General features: G+C 40.5%; 1 protein-coding gene across 1 annotated transcript; it reads right to left on the bottom strand.

The window, feature by feature from the left end:
• Nucleotides 1-454: 454 nt before the first annotated feature.
• LOC109043874 (cytochrome P450 6B7) lies at nucleotides 455-8,035 on the bottom strand. The gene is made up of 7 exons (XM_019061220.2): nucleotides 7,824-8,035; nucleotides 7,061-7,387; nucleotides 4,683-4,943; nucleotides 3,257-3,581; nucleotides 2,012-2,239; nucleotides 1,426-1,671; nucleotides 455-745 (listed from the first exon to the last, which is right to left on the bottom strand). Exons 2-7 carry the CDS (start codon nucleotides 7,367-7,369, stop codon nucleotides 561-563), a joined length of 1,554 nt encoding a protein of 517 aa, XP_018916765.2. The 5' UTR covers nucleotides 7,370-7,387; nucleotides 7,824-8,035; the 3' UTR covers nucleotides 455-560.
• Between the last annotated feature and the right edge of the window lie 10,183 nt (nucleotides 8,036-18,218).

The following is an 18,218-nucleotide window of genomic DNA, read 5'->3' as shown; positions in this document are numbered from 1 at the left end:
GCATAAAATCCAAAAATGCATGTTACTTGAAACATGGAGTAGCCGAGTGGCCATACCTTTCTCAAAAGGAATATTGCATGAAGTGATGACACCTCTTAGGAAATGTGTGAATCAACAAACCGACGATCATTTTTTGCGATAACTTTAATCGTAGTGCAGTATTTCTTAATTTTTTAAATTTATCGGAATGGAAATTGATAGGAAAAATAAATTTTAACGAAAAAGCAATTTCTATATGCACAATTTTCAGTGGATTTTATAGCCAAGTTTCGTCGGTTTTCAACGAAAATTTTTCAACCAGTTCATACTCAATAGCCGATTTTAAAATTCTAGCTACTTTTTCAACAATTTTACCCAGAAACCGTAGAAAGAATCTAAAACTAAAAATATGCATTTTATATTTATCGAACCATTTTTAAGAGGCACTACAAAAAATAAAAATCAACGCAAAAAATAATTTTTTACATTTATTCCTAAAAACTCATGAAACACAAGAGGTTCTTAATCAGCAAAAAAATTAAATAAGACTTATTTCGACCAAAAATTTCGCAATATCTCCCTCAGCATGCGAGAATTTCTCGAGGCATTAAGTCGACGAGGATGTCATCTTCGTGGACAATGGCGAAACTCCGCGGATGAAAATCGTACGCGTCCATCTGCTTCGTGTGAGAGCGTGGTCTCATTTCGTATTTGTGCACCAAAGAGCCAATCAGAGCCGTCCCCATTAGGAGACCAACGTTCTTACCTATCAAAAATGATCAATAAATAATTTTAAGAGATATTTCCAAGGAGACATTATCCCATAAAATCTACCGAATTTCAATAAAATCGATCGGAGATAAAGTGAAACTTCCATTTTGTTGCGGTATTTAAACCTATTTATTGTACCGAATTGATCACTAAACTGATTTCCAGTTCTCTTCACAATGCAATATTCTCTCGACGTGCGGAACTTTTCATGATACCTGACGTTGCACAGCACTGTGTTCCACAGTGGCTAGAGAGTATTATGAAATCCTACACTGCTCATTAATCGAACGATTTTGCTTCCAATGGCCATATTCTTCTACCTACACGTGCATTTTTGTGTTTTTATGAGCAGATAGTTTGAATTCACTGATTGTAAAGTATACTATCAAATCTAATTCCGCTGGCATCACTTAATTTTGAACTTTACCTTGAAAGATGAACGTCTTTTGAGTAAAATATAGATAAGAAAATATATCTTCAACTTCCTTCATTTTTACTTGGTCTTGTGGTCCATTGATCGATTTATCGTCTCGCAAATAGCATCACAACTTTCGTTCATGAAATTGTGTTATTTAGTTCGATTTCCCGACTTTCCCTCAAGCTATGCTGAAGTTCTAGGTTCACATAATATTGCATCAAAATTGCTGAATAAGTATAGGCTTTCAATGCTCTTACCTGGACACTTTCGGGGTCCCTTGCCAAAAGCAAGGAAAGCGTCAATACTATCTTTGTTTTTCGAGCTGAAGCGGTCCGGATCGAATCTATCCGGGTTCTCAAAGTATTCCGGGTCGTGGTGAACAGAGTATGGGGAGAAAATGACTCGCTGGCCTTTTTTCAGAGTGTAGTCAGTTCCAGCCAGATTGAAGTCATCCGTACATACCCTCGTTAGTGCTGTGTTATTCGGATACAAACGCACAGTTTCTAGAATCCCAAAAAAATGAAATTGAAGACACACAGACATTGCAAATTAAACAAGGAAAGTAAATGAAACGATAAAAAAAAACAAGAGGCAAGCGAAAGAGTGGATCACTGAATCATTTCAGGCAGCCAAACCGGTTACAAGTTGATGGTGTTAGTAAAAAAAACATGGATTTACTTCGTCAAGCGCGGGAGGGGCGGAGTGGATAAAAAGGAAATTAACATTTCTTAAAAATTAAGGTACACTTATATGGTTATCTATTGGAGGAAGTTTGGTTTTTACAACATCCCTTGGAATACGTACGAGGGAAATTATCCGAGGTTGGAACAATCACTGACTTACCGCGTAGACACTGGTCGACGAAATGGAGATCACGAACAACTTCGTAAGTGAATTCTGTAGTGTTGTGCTTCTTCATGACCTCTTCAACCTCTTCTCTTACTCGATCTTGGTATTCAGGGTGAAGAGACAATAAGTGCAAGGTAAAACTCGCCACAGTCCCAACTGAAATCGCCCCGGAAAACAATAAGGATAGTCCGAGACCGATCATTTCATTCGTGATGTCCATCTCTGAAAATATTAACATAATTAATTTAATAACTCGTTCTCGTGCCGACGGGTAAACCATTATTTGTCGGTGTCAGAAAAGATTTTTTGATAAAAGCGTCTTGCATTTTTTAAGTTCGAATTTACGACGGAAGGGGATAAGCAAACTCCCCCTATGGTGGTATTTTGATATTATTTTGATGAGCCCGAATAAAGAAGTCGGGTATGTAGACTGCTTGGTATAGAAATTGGTGGTTGCTTCAAACCTCAATAGTCCTAAACCTTTGATTGCTTGAATTTGTTTCTTTTTTATATATATTTCTCAGGGCCGGATTTAGGGGGTGGCGGTGGCCACAAGGGCCGCGGTCCATGGCGGCAAATTTTGCAATTTTGACAATGTGATACAATAGACAGCACGTTTAAATAGTCGAGTTAAGACTAAGAGAGAAACCAAACACGGAATTTGGCTTGGAGCGGCGCGGCGCAGAGAGCAATGATGACGAGAATTTGAGATGAAAAGGAGAAACCCTCGGCGCGGCACGGCGATCGGCATGTAACACATATTGGCGCCTACAAGACTGCGTGAATACTTCACGCATTACGCCAAACACAGTAGCGCCTACAAGACTGTTGGAATACTTCACGCATTGCTCGAAACACAGTGCGGCGAGCGCGGCGGAAGTTAAAATAATGAAACCAAATTTATGTTTGTTCTTTCATAATTTTTTCGTTCATTTCATATAAATGGAAGGCCTTGTCCACATAGAGATAGGTTTATGGAACTTAACTTTCGCGCCAAGTTCCGTGAACCATTGCGAATAGAGTTGACAAGGCTTTCGCAAAAAATGTGTCCAACAAGAGGAAATGCGTTTTATGCACCCCTCCCCCTCCGGCACATTCACTTGATGGTTTATATTGATGTTTCAAAATCAATGAGAATGGGGCGGCAAAGTACAGGCGGCCCATGGGCGGCAAGTGAGTAAATCCGGTCCTGATATTTCTTAACTATCGAGGTCCAAGAGTTTTTGATCACCCCCTTACCTGAATCTTTTTTTTTGTCTTGATCTTGTTCCTTAAGGTCGACGAGGATGTCGATGAAGTCATTTTCATTGCCACCGGTTCGACTCCTCTTCGTTACTTGCTTCTGGAGCAAATTTTTCATCGAATCCATGTCCTTCTGAGAGAGGAATTTCAACGACTCGAAAGCTTGAACCTCCTGAAGGTTGAATCCACTCAGCAGTCTGCTCCATCCTGGCTTAACGAACTTTTGAACAAGCTTACGAAGCTCCGTTTGCTTCTCATACGAATTGGAATCTAGACCAAAAAAGCTGCTAGAAAAGCCGTCCTGGATGAAATTCATAGTAACCTAAGAAAAGGAGAGAGAGTATATTCAATGCGATGATACATAGCACATTTAATTGTGAAGTTCTTGTAAAATTCGGATGTGTGACCCGAACTTCAGCAGCTAGACCCTAAGTTCTCAGATACACGATTTAAAAACTTCAAAGATCAATATGACCTAAACTTCGAGTCCCAACCACGAAGTTTTTTCTCCGTGTACCGTAAGTGCAAGTAAGAGGGGCGCCAATGACTTTATATTTTACCAAGTTTCAATCACTCGTCTTAATCTCACATCCATGGGTAGCGCAGGTAGTAGCGCACATTACGAGTGCTCAAAATTTAATCAACACAATAGAACTATGCAGACTGGCAACTTTCTGATGGTCATTACTACGTCACCCCTCATGGAGTAGCATGATCATTCACATCTGCTCCCTGAGACTATTCTATATATTTTGTAACTAAATTTCGGAAATAATAGGCACCGGATTCCAAATTATCAGAATGATTTGCGAGGCAATTAAATATTTTTCTCCGAAATAAATCTGTAAAAGTAATCAAACAGATAGAGTAGGTCTGTTACGGAAAATACACGATTATACTGAAATTTGATCATTTAAATTTTGCTTATCTTTCAAAACGCTGTAAATGGGCCATTAAGCATGAGTCTATAAAATTAAGATGAACATTTTATCACGTGAACGGCGGACGCCTCCAAATTTCCCGGGGTGCGAGCCGCCCTGAAAAGATGCACTGAGGCGAGCTGCTGACACAAAAAGTTCAACAGACCCCAAAATGTCATAAAAAATATCAAACGGGCTCCAAAATTTTGCGAAAGGGGCGGCTGAAGCGCCTATAGGTCTTTTATGACCAAGATCTGGGGGCAATCATGGCCTAGCCGATGGGGTCGGTCTGTCCCCGAAAAACATTGGAAATACTGATTCGAGTGTCACTTAGTTACTATATTAGGACTAATTGGACTGCAATTTGCAATTTGGAATTGTAAATTCTGGCTCATTTGAAAAAAAAACACTTATGTGCATAGGGGAACTAATGTCACATACGTTGTTTTTAAACCAGGCCAGAATTTATAGTTCCAAATTGCAAAATGCAGTCCAATTCAAACCTGCTGTGTGTTGATGGGCTTTCCCTGGAGGCGAGCATGCTCGGAGTCGGTGTGGGTCAACATGTTGGTGATCTGGTTCGAGATCCTGCCGAATTGCTCGCCGCTCACCCTTCTTGTGGCAAACATGGGTGAGAGGGTGTTTCGGTCGGATTTCCATACCCCTTTGTCCGTGCTCTGAACCAGCACGTGCTGCGCTATCTTGTCGTGAGGCGAAGCTGCCAGGAAAGTTTCGAACGTTTGGTTGAAGTTTTTCGCGAGTATCTGTAATCAAAGAGCCAATGGTGTTTGATGCAGGATATCATGGGAGGTAGTCAAGTATTGTTGAAAGAAGAGCGTCTGGCCGTGGGAGACCACGAAAGTGCAAAAAGTGAAAATCACCTCACATGATAATTGTTTACAGTTTCAGGTTGATAGCTAGTCGCAGGGGGGTCATTCCATTGTAACGGGTGTGACAACAATTTAACTTTAAACAAGAATTTGAACTCTTTCTTGGGGTTTAATTAAAAAATGATCTGCAGCAGCAGAAAGAACTTTTTTTATAGATCATTTCAGTTTATCAGAAATTGTTTTTACTTTGTTCCATTCCTCAGAAAAAATTAAAAGGCATGCGTAACGGGTGTGACCGATTTTGGAAGTGAGTTTTTCCTCAGTGAGTGTAAAGTGGAAACTCAGCGAATTTTATGAATGTAAAAATCTGATTAAATTATATGATGAAGCCAAGGGTTTTTGCTTCAACTGCCGATGATCCGTTTTCGATTATCTGTTTTTCTTTCCTTGAAAAACGGGAAAGTTTGCGTAACGGGTGTGACGTAACGGGTGTGACAGATTGTCTCTCTGAGGTCCATCATTTCTGATAGAGTTTAAAAGTTAAAAAACTTACTTTTCTTCTCATACTCTTATTGTAGGCAATCCTAATCAGTAAATCAATCAACAGTTTGACGCATTTTAATGTAGAACATGCCAAAACTACAGTTTGCTACACGGTGTCCCAGACCTACCGTTTGCGTCACGGGTGTGACGTAACGGGTGTGACAAATTGTCTCTCTGAGGTCCATCATTTTTGAGAGAGTTTAAAAGTTAAAAAACTTACTTTTCTTCTCATACTCGTATTGTAGGCAATCCTAAGCAGTAAATCAATCTGCAATATGACGCATTTTAATGTAGAACATGCCAAAACTACATTTTTCTACAGGGTGGCCCAGACTTACCGTCCCAGGGCTTTTCTTCGGGTAGCCCAGGATTCCCCTTTCGTCCCCGCGGTCCTAGACCTCGCATGGCCCAAATTAACCACAAAAAAACCCTGGCACGGTAGGTCTGGGCCTATAGTAAAGTGAAAATATTTCAATCAAATCGGAGAGAGTTCAACGAGTTCTATTTGAAGTCCTTTTGAGATAAGGTGTATTCACTTTAAATACTGAAATATGGCAAAAAAGTAGGCTATCTCTCTCTTATTAGATGTATACATAACCTCTAATTATGCATATGAGTGTATTTCTTGTGATAACCGTAGAAAAAATGGTGAGAAGTGAGGCAACATCTGCATAATTGAAGCCTCTTCTCATTGGTCACACCCGTAACGTGTCACACCCGTTACGCATTTTTGCCCATCAATTGTTGAGATAAAAATTCGGAAAAAATACTCCAAAGCTGTACTTGACTTGAAGACGTACGGAAAAAATTGGCATCTCAAAATGACATGAATTAAAATAGTTACATTAAAAAACCCATGTTTTGCGTAACGGGTGTGACAGTCAGTACACTAAGTTTTAAAAGTTACATATAATATACAGTAATTACTTTTAAAAATTGAAACTTTGCAGGAGCACATTGAATCAGTTTCTTGACAACTCCCAGCATAACCTGAAACTTGGTTTTGGCGGGAACACCAGAAAACATTGCTACCAAACTGTCACTCTTTTTACAGTAGGATAAAGCTGAGCAACGGGGTTACAAAACACGTAAAAATTGCGAGAAAAAAAACAAAACGGAGGTAAACCACATATATTCCCAAAAACTAGGAGTATTAAGGAGTCCAAAAATAAATATCGTTGGGTCATTTGGAGGGGGAAAAAAAAATACCCCCCGGACTACCTAGGCGTGGAATGACCCAGTATTGAACCCGTCAGACGATCAAAGTAGAGGCTTCAAAGAGACTCATCGATTGCCCCGACTTAAACCGCTGGCCAATGAGCGGGCCAGGAAAGGCATCGATGAACCTCATTGAAGCCTCTACTTTGACCGTCTGATACGGGTTTTAAGCAGGTTATTCAAAAGTTGGGCAAAAAGGTAAGTGACAGGGTCCCGCAAACAGAATTTTCCTCCTGTGTTTGAGAGGTCTGTGCAGAGGCGTCGGTGGTTTGTAAGCCAAACTAACTGACCTGTTTGATGAGTGCCGGGCTCCGGACGAGGACGACAGGCATGGTGGCGATGAAGAAAGCGACGAGGTCCTTGTCCTTATTCTCCCGGTAGATGCGGTCGATGGGGACGACGGCGGAGTTGCTGCCCACGCTCCAGAGGTACTTGTGCCCGATCAAGAAACTCGGCTCCAGGAAAGGGATCTTCGACTTGCGCCACTCGGCCACGCGCCGCGAGTAGACCAGGTAGTTAAGCACCAAGCACAGGGATCCCACTAGTAGTGGCACGCACAGCAAGGCCGGAAGTGAGGACAGGGGAACCAAGAAATCCATCTCGAGCTTTTTGGCCGGCTGCAAGAACGTAGAAAGTGTATGATTTGGGAAGGAAAATGTGGACTCATTCAAATTCCTAGAGCCCCTCATAAATCACTTTTCGCGAAATCGAGCCTCCCTTTCCGTTAATCACTCAATTCTGTCATCCTTTTAACCGAAAAAAGTGGCGTTACGTTTTGCTACGACCCTTCTGCCTACGTGAACGACGGATTTTTCGACCGATTTTTGATGGAATTTGTGCTGAAAAGTCTAAGACTTCGGTGGCTCGCATCGATTTCAGCGTGAAGACGTAAACTCTTGTATTATTTTAAAATTTAAAATTTTAGGAATAAACAATTCTTCAGTCAATAATTTCCAAATTCTATAAGCCTATGGACCCACACAATAATCTAAAGCTGACATTTTAGTATTTTTAAAATTAGGAAACATGGTGATAGTGAATGATGTTACTTACGTTAGAATAAACGTCAAGTGACTGACGAAAATGGGGAACTCCCTGAAAATTCGGAGAGTCAGGAAAAAGTTACCTGCAGAACCCTGGCGAAACATTATATATACGTCCCTTATCTTCATCAAGAAATGAGCACGTGTAAAAATATGTGCACTTCATGAAGTGGCATTAACTTTCCTTTATTGTTTTTTGATAACAATTTATTGCCCCAGTCGTAACCAATGGATTGTTTATACAGGGTGATCCAAAAGTCCCTTCCACCCCCTCTAACTTTTTACCTAATTGAGATAAAGATTTGAAACTTGGGGGATATTCCTAGGTCAAAGGGAGCTACTTTTCGGCCCCCCTCAAATTTTCAGGGGGGCCCCCCTTGGGGGGGCAACGGCCCCCAACTTTGAATTTTCAAATAGGAAGACCCCCTTTGTGATAGCTCGTTCGAAAGAGCATAAAAAAAGAAAACTTTTCGCGCAAACCCGAAGTCAATATCTCAAACCGTTTCAAAATGGCGGCCGGTTAAAGTTCAAAATGGCCGAAATTTCACACCGGTTATTTTTCGATGGATTTGCGCGAAAATCGGTATGTAGGGGTATTTTGACACGAGAAAAACGAATTTGACGTTAGATTTTCAAAAAAACTGAAATTTTCAAAATGGCCGCCGGTTAAAGTTCAAAATGACCAAAAATTTATTTTTTTATAAATCTAAGTTCAAATGTGTTTATCTTATGCCAAAATACTCTCAAATTCCAAGTTTTAGGCAAATCCATCAGGAAAAAACCAAGGTGAAAATTTTCGGCCATTTTAAACTTTAACCGGCGGCCATTTTGAAAATTTCGGTTTTTTTGAAAATCTAACGTCAAATTCGTTTTTCTCGTGTCAAAATACCCCTACATACCGATTTTCGCGCAAATCCATCGAAAAATAACCGGTGTGAAATTTCGGCCATTTTGAACTTTAACCGGCCGCCATTTTGAAACGGTTTGAGATATTGACTTCGGGTTTGCGCGAAAAGTTTTCTTTTTTTATGCTCTTTCGAACGAGCTATCACAAAGGGGGTCTTCCTATTTGAAAATTCAAAGTTGGGGGCCGTTGCCCCCCCAAGGGGGGCCCCCCTGAAAATTTGAGGGGGGCCGAAAAGTAGCTCCCTTTGACCTAGGAATATCCCCCAAGTTTCAAATCTTTATCTCAATTAGGTAAAAAGTTAGAGGGGGTGGAAGGGACTTTTGGATCACCCTGTATTATATCTTCCTATTGTGTTGTAACTATTTTTGAAGAACTAAAATAATGGTTTGAAAGCGACCTCGAGATTACCGATATAAATAGAATAATTTTCTGAGGGTTATTCTGCTGCATTTTGACTGCTCCAGATACGGTAAAATATCAGGGTTACAACACAGGGTGATCGAAAAATCCTGCACCAAGCCTTTAACTTTGGAAACACTGAAATAGATTTGAAATTTCGAATAGGTTCGTAGGCCCATGGGAAACTACGTTTGGGACTTCTTAAAATTTGGGGACGCCACCTTCATGGGGACATGAGCTCTGATTATTTTCAAACGACTACCCCTTAATTTGTGATACACCTTGAAAAAGGACATGAATATTGAGTGGAATTTTATTCCAGATAGTATTGTTGAAAGGAATTCTCAAAGCTCATGACTAGCCAACCTTCGTAAATTGTTTGTTTTTGACAATCTTTTGATGGATGTTCATGGAAAAGAGCACAATTATAGGGGTCACTAAGTATCAATCCATAATGGTGTCCCAACAAAGATGGAATCCGCCAAACTGGGATTGACTACCATTTTAAAACGGTGGGAGGAGCTAAAGATTTGGACCAAAAGTCCGCATTTTTGGTTCTTTTTCATTATTTATCAAAAGTAGGAGGCTGCAATTTAAACAAGCAGTTCCAACGCCAAAGCGTTGGAGGGCGCTTCTTTAACACTGCGCATGCGAGGAACGTTTTCATACGGCCAAGCGAGAGTATTGCGGACGGACGATGTATAACAAATTGCCTACGTGAAGGTGGTCCGGCAGCAACATACCCGCCGCTAGTCTCTGGAAAACAATAGAAAATAGTAGTTGCGTACGTTGCCAGTGAGCGCGCTGCGAGCGCATCTGTTTCAATTACCTAGCATCGAGTCGGGCCTCTAACTTTCTATTCTCTCTGACATAACCTTAAACCTTCAACCCAGAGCCGCAAACAGCTGACGCTTGACGATGCTGCGCCAGAGACAAATAGAGACCGAGCACGCCCTATTCCACCAATGTATTTTGAGTGAGGCACATCTAATTCTCGCGGATTCAACAAAACAACGGTCATCATTTTTCTGATTTCGCCTAAAGTTGACTGGTGCTAGTCGCATCTGGTGAGCTTTTGGCAATATGGCGATTTGTTTACATTCTTCCTTATCACTTGCAAAACGGAAAATTTTCCAATTTTTCCTTTGAAACTCTCCGAATTTGTCATAAAATGACTTTTTACCAAGTAAATAATTAATTCACCCCTTCTACTCAACATTTGTGATACTTTCGGTGGTTTCACTTCTTGCAGTGAGAAACAGATTCCTCGAGACAGCCTGGTCCTCAGATTGTTCAACTTCCATATGGATAATTATTTTAGCAATCGAAATGTTCTTTGACTGTAAATGGTGTATAATTTTTTCAAGATAATTCTCTGTAAATAATTCTGTTTCCAAAATCCTATCCCGAAGCCTGATGTAATGCATTGAATGCGGAGCATTTCGACTGAAGAGTCGATATGTGTCTTTAAGGAGCTGTGTAAATGAAACGGTTGGATAAGCCTGTAAGCAGTACAATTTCTTTTGTGTGTGAAAAGTAACTGAATGTCCAGAATTCTAAACATCTGACCGTATCTCAAGTACCTGAAGGAAATGTTGGTCAGGTCAGAGTTTGTGAATCCTTGGCAGCAGTTACTGAAATTCTCCTACGTACTTAACAACTTTGCTCATTAAAGTTTGGTAAGTGAGAAATGTAAACCAACAATAAGTACTGCGCGGTTTGAATCTTCGCCTGTTTTCGTCAAGAGGTAGATTTGACGCATTATGAAAAAGCTAAAAACTGCAAATAAGCTGTCAAATTTCTTTCTTGAAAGATGCCTGTTCAAACTAAATTTAGTTTCTTTATTTCTGAATGATGAAAGAACCTTTAAGGGCCGAAATATCACGAATTTTGATCTATAAGTTGTAAGAGAGCACTCTGGTGAGATCCTCTTTCCTTTTTTCGAGTTACACATTTTCCAATTTTACAGGAAGTAGTATTAGTTGCATCCAGTATCACAATTTATATGTATTCAATGTGTTTCCTCATCGAAATGAGCGAAGAAAAAACATTTACTTTTATTTTCACCGAATTAATGAGAGTTTTACTGCCAACTAAGCTAGCAAATGTTTACGGTGAAGCTACTTTATTTGTTTCACGACTCCCAATTTTAGGAATTCTAAGGCGAAGTTGATAGCGTATACATCATTTCTCATTTAATGCAAGGTTGAAATACTTTATGATGGTGGTGGAAGAGACAATTCTGGTCAAATTGAGAGAATAATCAGGAAGAAAAGTTCTTAAACAAATCTCAGGAACTCCATCAGATGATGGGCACTTCATCCTCCAAGGATTTTTACACTATGGAATTATGGACTAATACTGACAAGCATAATATGATGGATCTGAGCGGTCTCTTACTTACCTAACTTTGATGAGCGAAGGCCTTAAATATGTAGAAGAATTGCATTAACTGCTGCCAAGGATTCACAAACTCTGACCTGACCAACATTTCTTTTAGGTACTTGAGATACAGTCAGATGTTTAGAATTCTGGACATTCAGTTATTTTCCACACACAAAAGAATTCGTACAGCTTGCGAGCTTATCCAAACGTTTCATTTACACGCCTCCTTAACAACAAATATCGACGCTTCGCAGCCATAACACTCCGCTTTCAACGCACTACGTCAGGCTTAGAGATAGGATGTTGGAGACATCAAGCATTTGATTCACGATTAATACTTATCATAGTGAGCAGCTTATGACATAGACAGTAAATTTTTTTTCGTCAAATTTCAATACAGTGTATCTGTAAGACTGGCAGTGCTGCTGTGATCAGGTTCTTGACAGATCTCAAATAGCTAAAATATCTCTATCCTGCGACATGATATGGAGGTTAATAGATTGAGAATTTGATCACAAGGTATTGATACTGTCTAGAAAAAATTATACACCATTTAAAGTCAAAAGAAAGTTCGATAACTAAAATTATCCATTATGAAGTTGAACAATCTGCGGACCAGGCTCCGAGTCTCGAGGAATCTGCTTCTCACTACATAAAGTGAAACCACCGAAAGTATCACAAATGTTGATTAAAAGGGGCGAATTAATTTTTTAACCTTCTAATAGGTCATTTTATGACAATTTGGAAGAGTTTCAAATGAAAAATTGGAAAATTTTCCGCTTTGCAATTGATTAGGAAGAATGTAAACAAGCCGCCATAATGCCAACAGCCGAGTAGCATCAGTCAACTTTAGGCGAAATCAGAAAATACATGACTGTTGTTCCGTTGGATCCCCGAGAATTAGATGTGCCTCACTGAAAACCCAACGTGCTCGGTCTCTATTTGTCTCTGTGCTGCGCCGAGAAAATGAACCAATCACAAAATAGCACAGTAATACGTCACTAAAATGAAGAGATCACGTGACTGTTCGTGATTTTTTCGAATCAATCTGAAACTACAACCTCGAATATGAGGCATTTAAGCATAACGAAGCCCCAAAATAGTTTAACCAGGTAATACGTCCGTGCGAGATTGTTATGCTTAAAAGCAAAACATTTCACGAAAACTTTTACGAATACCAGATGCAGAAAAAAATCAAATTTTCCCGGGTGTACCAGAATGGCGTCATTACCCATAAGGCAAAACGGTATGTAGTATAGTACATGTTACATCGGGGGAGTCGAACGGCTGGAAAGGGCGCATCTGGTTCTGGTACCCAGAAACGCCCAAAATGAAGGTAGGGTGCTCCTCTATGAGATATGCTCCTCGATGTTTGAGTCGTAAAGTAATTTCAATGTAGTATCTTTTACCTCAAGGGCAGTCCCCCAATTTCAAGTCTTTAACTCAACATATTCAAAATTCACAGGAATAGTGTGGGACGTTTTGATCATCCTGTATACAGGGTGTTTCAGACCACCCGTACCAGGTCTTTTTCTCGGTTGGTTTAGGTCGTACGAAGTCGGAGACCGCGGGGTTGAATAGGGAATTGACCCCAAGGAATCCGAATTTCGTGGTCCCGAAACCCCCCCACCCCCCCTTGGGGGGTAAAGGGGGGGTCACGATGCTAAAAGTCACGGTTCCCGACCGAATTGCGGATAGATCGCATCAGAATTGAAAAGCACGGAAAATTTCACGTGGAATTGACCCCTAAAAATCCAAAATCGGACCATCCTAGGCCCAAAAATGACTCCCTAAAGAGGGGGGCACTGTCCCCCTCCATAATTTCTCTTTGGTCTCAAAATTGACGTAAATTCTCCAGAAAAAGACGGTTTCCCAGGTAATCGACCTCGAGAAATCCAAATTTCATGGTCCCGAAGCTTCTCTAGCCCCCCTTGGGGGGTAAACGGGGGGGCCCAATTTTAAAAATCGGGGCTCCTTTCCGAATCGCAAATTCATTGCATCCAAATTGAGGAGCAGAACACATTTACCACTTAAGTGACTCCTAAGAGTTCTAACAGACCCCCTGAACGGCAGAAAGTAACTCCCTGAGGAGGGGGGCTTCGCCCCCGCCAAAAATTTCTCAAGATTCCTCTTTGGTCATAAAATTTACGTCGATTCTCCAGAAAAAGATGGTTTACCATGTAATCGACCCCGAGGAGCTCATGGAACATGAAATTTAGAGTCCTCGGGGTCGATTACATGGTAAACCATCTTTTTCTGGAGAATCGACGTAAATTTTATGACCAAAGAGGAATCTTGAGAAATTTTTGGCGGGGGCGAAGCCCCCCTCCTCAGGGAGTTACTTTCTGCCGTTCAGGGGGTCTGTTAGAACTCTTAGGAGTCACTTAAGTGGTAAATGTGTTCTGCTCCTCAATTTGGATGCAATGAATTTGCGATTCGGAAAGGAGCCCCGATTTTTAAAATTGGGCCCCCCCGTTTACCCCCCAAGGGGGGCTAGAGAAGCTTCGGGACCATGAAATTTGGATTTCTCGAGGTCGATTACCTGGGAAACCGTCTTTTTCTGGAGAATTTACGTCAATTTTGAGACCAAAGAGAAATTATGGAGGGGGACAGTGCCCCCCTCTTTAGGGAGTCATTTTTGGGCCTAGGATGGTCCGATTTTGGATTTTTAGGGGTCAATTCCACGTGAAATTTTCCGTGCTTTTCAATTCTGATGCGATCTATCCGCAATTCGGTCGGGAACCGTGACTTTTAGCATCGTGACCCCCCCTTTACCCCCCAAGGGGGGTGGGGGGGTTTCGGGACCACGAAATTCGGATTCCTTGGGGTCAATTCCCTATTCAACCCCGCGGTCTCCGACTTCGTACGACCTAAACCAACCGAGAAAAAGGCCTGGTACGGGTGGTCTGAAACACCCTGTATTATGGAAAAAAATTATTGCATCTTGAAAGGTACCTAACTTTTCTTAATTTATATTCGACCAAAATCATTTGTACGTAAAATTATGTCTTTCAGTAGGTATATAACATAAAAAATGACGTGACCAGAACAAGGCGTGCTTCACTTTTTGAAAAATAATTGCCGCATTTTTTACAAATACGTATTCGAGAAAAATTCCAGAATACTTTTCAATCGCTCTGTATCACCAAAAAAAAACTTGAAATTTTTTAGGAATTTAACCTTAGACTAGATAAATTTAAAACAAGCGGGAAAGTTCTAATACTATCGTATTAGAAAAGCGCTCAGGTGTTTGTAAAAGTATTTAGTGAAGAAAGGAAGTATAAACTCCGTCGACTCGGCTGAGAAATGGAAATAAAACATCAGCTGATACCAAACAAAGGTTACCAAGGAAACCGTAAACGCGTATTTTTGTTTCCCGAAAATGAGCTCACCGTTGAGCTCATCAGGCGCGTTTTTTTTAGGCTTCATTTGAGTTTAACGATCAATTTCGATAAGAATTACTCTACCGCTAAGAAATTTACTTATAGACAAACGATCGAAACTACCTGCGCATTACGTTAAAAGCATAAAATACAGTTTTCACAGCTTTATTTATTTTAAAAATGGACCCCCCCAAAAAGCCTACACATCGATGAGCTGGTGCGCCATTTAAACGCTTTAGCACTAGTATACTAGTACTCAGAGGCAAGTCGAAATCAAAAAGCGCTGCCTATCGGCTGAGCGCTTAAAAGAATGTACAACTTTTTGAGTTTCAGTAAATATGTATCTACTAGCAGGAAACCCGTGCTACGCACAGGAAAACCCCACCATCAGCAATCACTGTGATTAGTGATCAGTTACTAATTGTGTTTCTGAATTATTATCTACTATTTCAAAATTGGCGAGACGCACTGGTTTGATTAAAAAGTAGAGATTAGTAGTATGCTGCTATTTTGGTCCGTTCTGCAATAAGCTCACATGATAATTATAATAATAAAAAATACCCAATCAAAAGTTGGTTATTTTCATGAAGATTTGTTACTTTTGTCAGTTCAATGTTCAATTGAAGTTAGCTGGTGAGTTTCAGCCGCGAAAATTACGGGATTTAGCCAGCGGTTTCGTTTAATTCACAGCAATGGCGGGTTTGTCATCTACATCGCGGAGAAAACTTGATTTTTCCAGGGATTTTGTAAAACAAATTAGAAATTACACGATAATCACCACGGTATCACGGCAAATACGTCGTGTTCCTAGCGAATTTTTAAGATCGTTACAATTGCGCGTTATTCACATCAATATCGTGGCATACACGCGAATTTCTGACTCAATTAAGACTACGTAAATGTGCGCATAAAACTCATAAACATCTGTTACTTGAGATGGGCGAAAACGTATGATTTTCCTTCAATTTTGTATGATACCACATACCCACTCCGGAGTTCAAATAGTTGCTCGCTTCAATTCTGCTTGTTAAAAGTGACGAATTGGAAGAATCCAATCTAAATTTCACGAGAACTATGGGATGTAACCGTCGGTTTCCCTATATAAGATTTAATGTTTTGAAATTTAAAAAAAAAAGGAAAAAAAAAGAGCATTAGCGATGATTTAAAATTTTGCAAGGAAGACTCATGTGTTTCGGTTCCACGATCGGAGTCAAATATTGATGAAATGCGCGCGAAACCCCCGCTTCTCCGATTGAAGCGTTGCACACCGTCTTTATGTTCCATTTTTATTTATTTATTTTATTAATGAAGCCAAGCAACAGCTTCTCTCAAAATTTCCCGAGAATTTGCCTTAATCATTTCAAAACAAGATAAAAGTAACAAAAAGTAACCCCAGGCGACGTGAAGACTAAATCACAACAATTTTTTTACTTTCGAACTTGAGCAGGTAAATTTTTTTTTAAAAAAAAAAAAAAAAAAAAAAAAAAAACGAAACGAAAGGTTCCGCGGAGCACATTTTTCACTAATCTCGCCAAAAAAAACGGAAGGAAACTCAAACCAATGCGCGAACCAATCGCGAAAATCGAGAACCAATGCCGTAGAATGAAGAGACTACGTCAGTCTCTTTATTCTATGCCGATGCATAGACAGATTTTCCAGATTTTCACATCCCTGAGAGAGTAGCCCGGCAACGGATGCACGAGTCGGAGCTCGCAACAATCATGGCGCGGCGTTTCCAACAGCGCGACGCCGAACTCGTTCCATCTTCCTCGCACTCGTTGGACGCTTAACCCCTTCCATCTTCCTCGCACCCGTTGCGCGTACCAGAAGAACACACGTAAAATTTATCAGCTGTCTTTCAGCGCGAAACGCGGAAATCGCTCCATCTCGCTCGCACTCTCTCTCGCACCCGTTGTCCTTACGGGAAAATCGACCCACGCGGACCGCGATATCCCGCGAACCGGCGGGCGGATCGCGAAATCCTCCCTTATCCGGCGCCTCGGGGTAGAGAGGGATCCCAGTGCGGAATCTCAGGGTCACACGGCCTCCCGTTCACGAGATCCGCTGATACGTGAGTGAGTCAGTCAGTCAGTGAGTGAGTCAATCAACGTGAAGTCTGCTTTATTAGTATAGATTGGTTTAATCTTAGAATTTTCTACCATTTATTAATTTTTTCAGGTTACATCCCATGTTTTGTGGAGCGGTGGAAGGTCAGAGGTCTCTAAGCAATCATATTACATTCAGTTATACCTAGGGCGGCTCGGCATTGAGTTTCTTGGAATACCGAACGAGCTTGTTAGAGTCCCTTTATACCCAGAGTTAAGACAACTCACTTTTGGTTGGTCCAGGGTTGGGCTGAAAGTGGCCTAAAAAAAAATCCAATTCTGATTGGTTCTCGCTCATGAAGGCCGAAAAGAGTGCACCAAGATGGCGGTACCTCGAATGTGAACAAGAATAATGAAAATATTACCTAATTGTGGTTTTTCAAGAGTAAATTGTTATTTCCATCGGTCCAAAATGAAAATAGATTAAGACAAGTTGGATTTTGCAATCGCTAGCGATGGCAATATTCGTCATGGGAACGTTAGCTTCTGGGATATGAAAATGTTAAGGTACAGTTCGTTTGTAGTATCTTCTGAATTGAAGGGGCTATGTAATTTTGTGTTGACATCTCTTTTTTAACATTTTTAATTATTTTCTTTGCATACAAGAAAGCTGTTATGTACCAATTATTTATTTTCGTTGGATTATATATGGTTTTCGGAAGTTAACGCATTTAAGTTTCAGGTTCGCTTTTTCGGCGTAAAGTATACATAAGGTGTCCCAAAAGCACCGGGACTTGTTCTGTAACTTCGAAAGTAAGATAAATACAGACATGATCTTGATCTCATTTTAAAGATCAACTCAATACCCATCGATTAAAACCAAAATCAGCTCAATCGGATAAAAATTGACCGAGTTATGGCAATTTGAAATCAGCGAGGAAAGTTTACGCCTACGGTTTTTAAGGAAGATTCTTCATCGCCGTAAATCGAAAAGTCGGCCTATAAAGTGATGCTTATTGTGTTATTTTATTTTCGAGGTGTCATTTAAGTATCAACATTTTGTACCACCAAACACAACAGTTGAGAGTGCGTATTATTGGAAAGTGCTAAAGGAGTTGAGAATGCACATTTCCCGGAAACGGTCGGACTTGAAAGCTTCGTGGATACTCCATCAAGACAAGCGCGGCCTCACACATCGAGCTTAACACGTGAATTTATGAGTAAAAATGGAGTTGAAACAATCCCTCATCCCCCTTACAGCCCTGACTTGGCTCCATGTGATTTTT

Source organism: Bemisia tabaci, chromosome 3, assembly GCF_918797505.1.
Source record: "Bemisia tabaci chromosome 3, PGI_BMITA_v3".
Taxonomy (NCBI): Eukaryota; Metazoa; Arthropoda; class Insecta; order Hemiptera; family Aleyrodidae; genus Bemisia; species Bemisia tabaci.
Note: the sequence above shows the minus strand (reverse complement) of the source record. Positions and strands in the feature narration are given on the sequence as shown.

Coding starts and splice junctions, on each gene's coding strand:
- LOC109043874 (XM_019061220.2), bottom strand. CDS start 7,369: ATGGATTTCTTGGTTCCCCTGTCCTCACTTCCGGCCTTGCTGTGCGTG. Junction 4,944..7,060: donor GCCCGGCACTCATCAAACAG/GTCAGTTAGTTT, acceptor CTTTGATTACAG/ATACTCGCGAAAAACTTCAA. Junction 1,672..2,011: donor CGTCGACCAGTGTCTACGCG/GTAAGTCAGTGA, acceptor TTGGGATTCTAG/AAACTGTGCGTTTGTATCCG.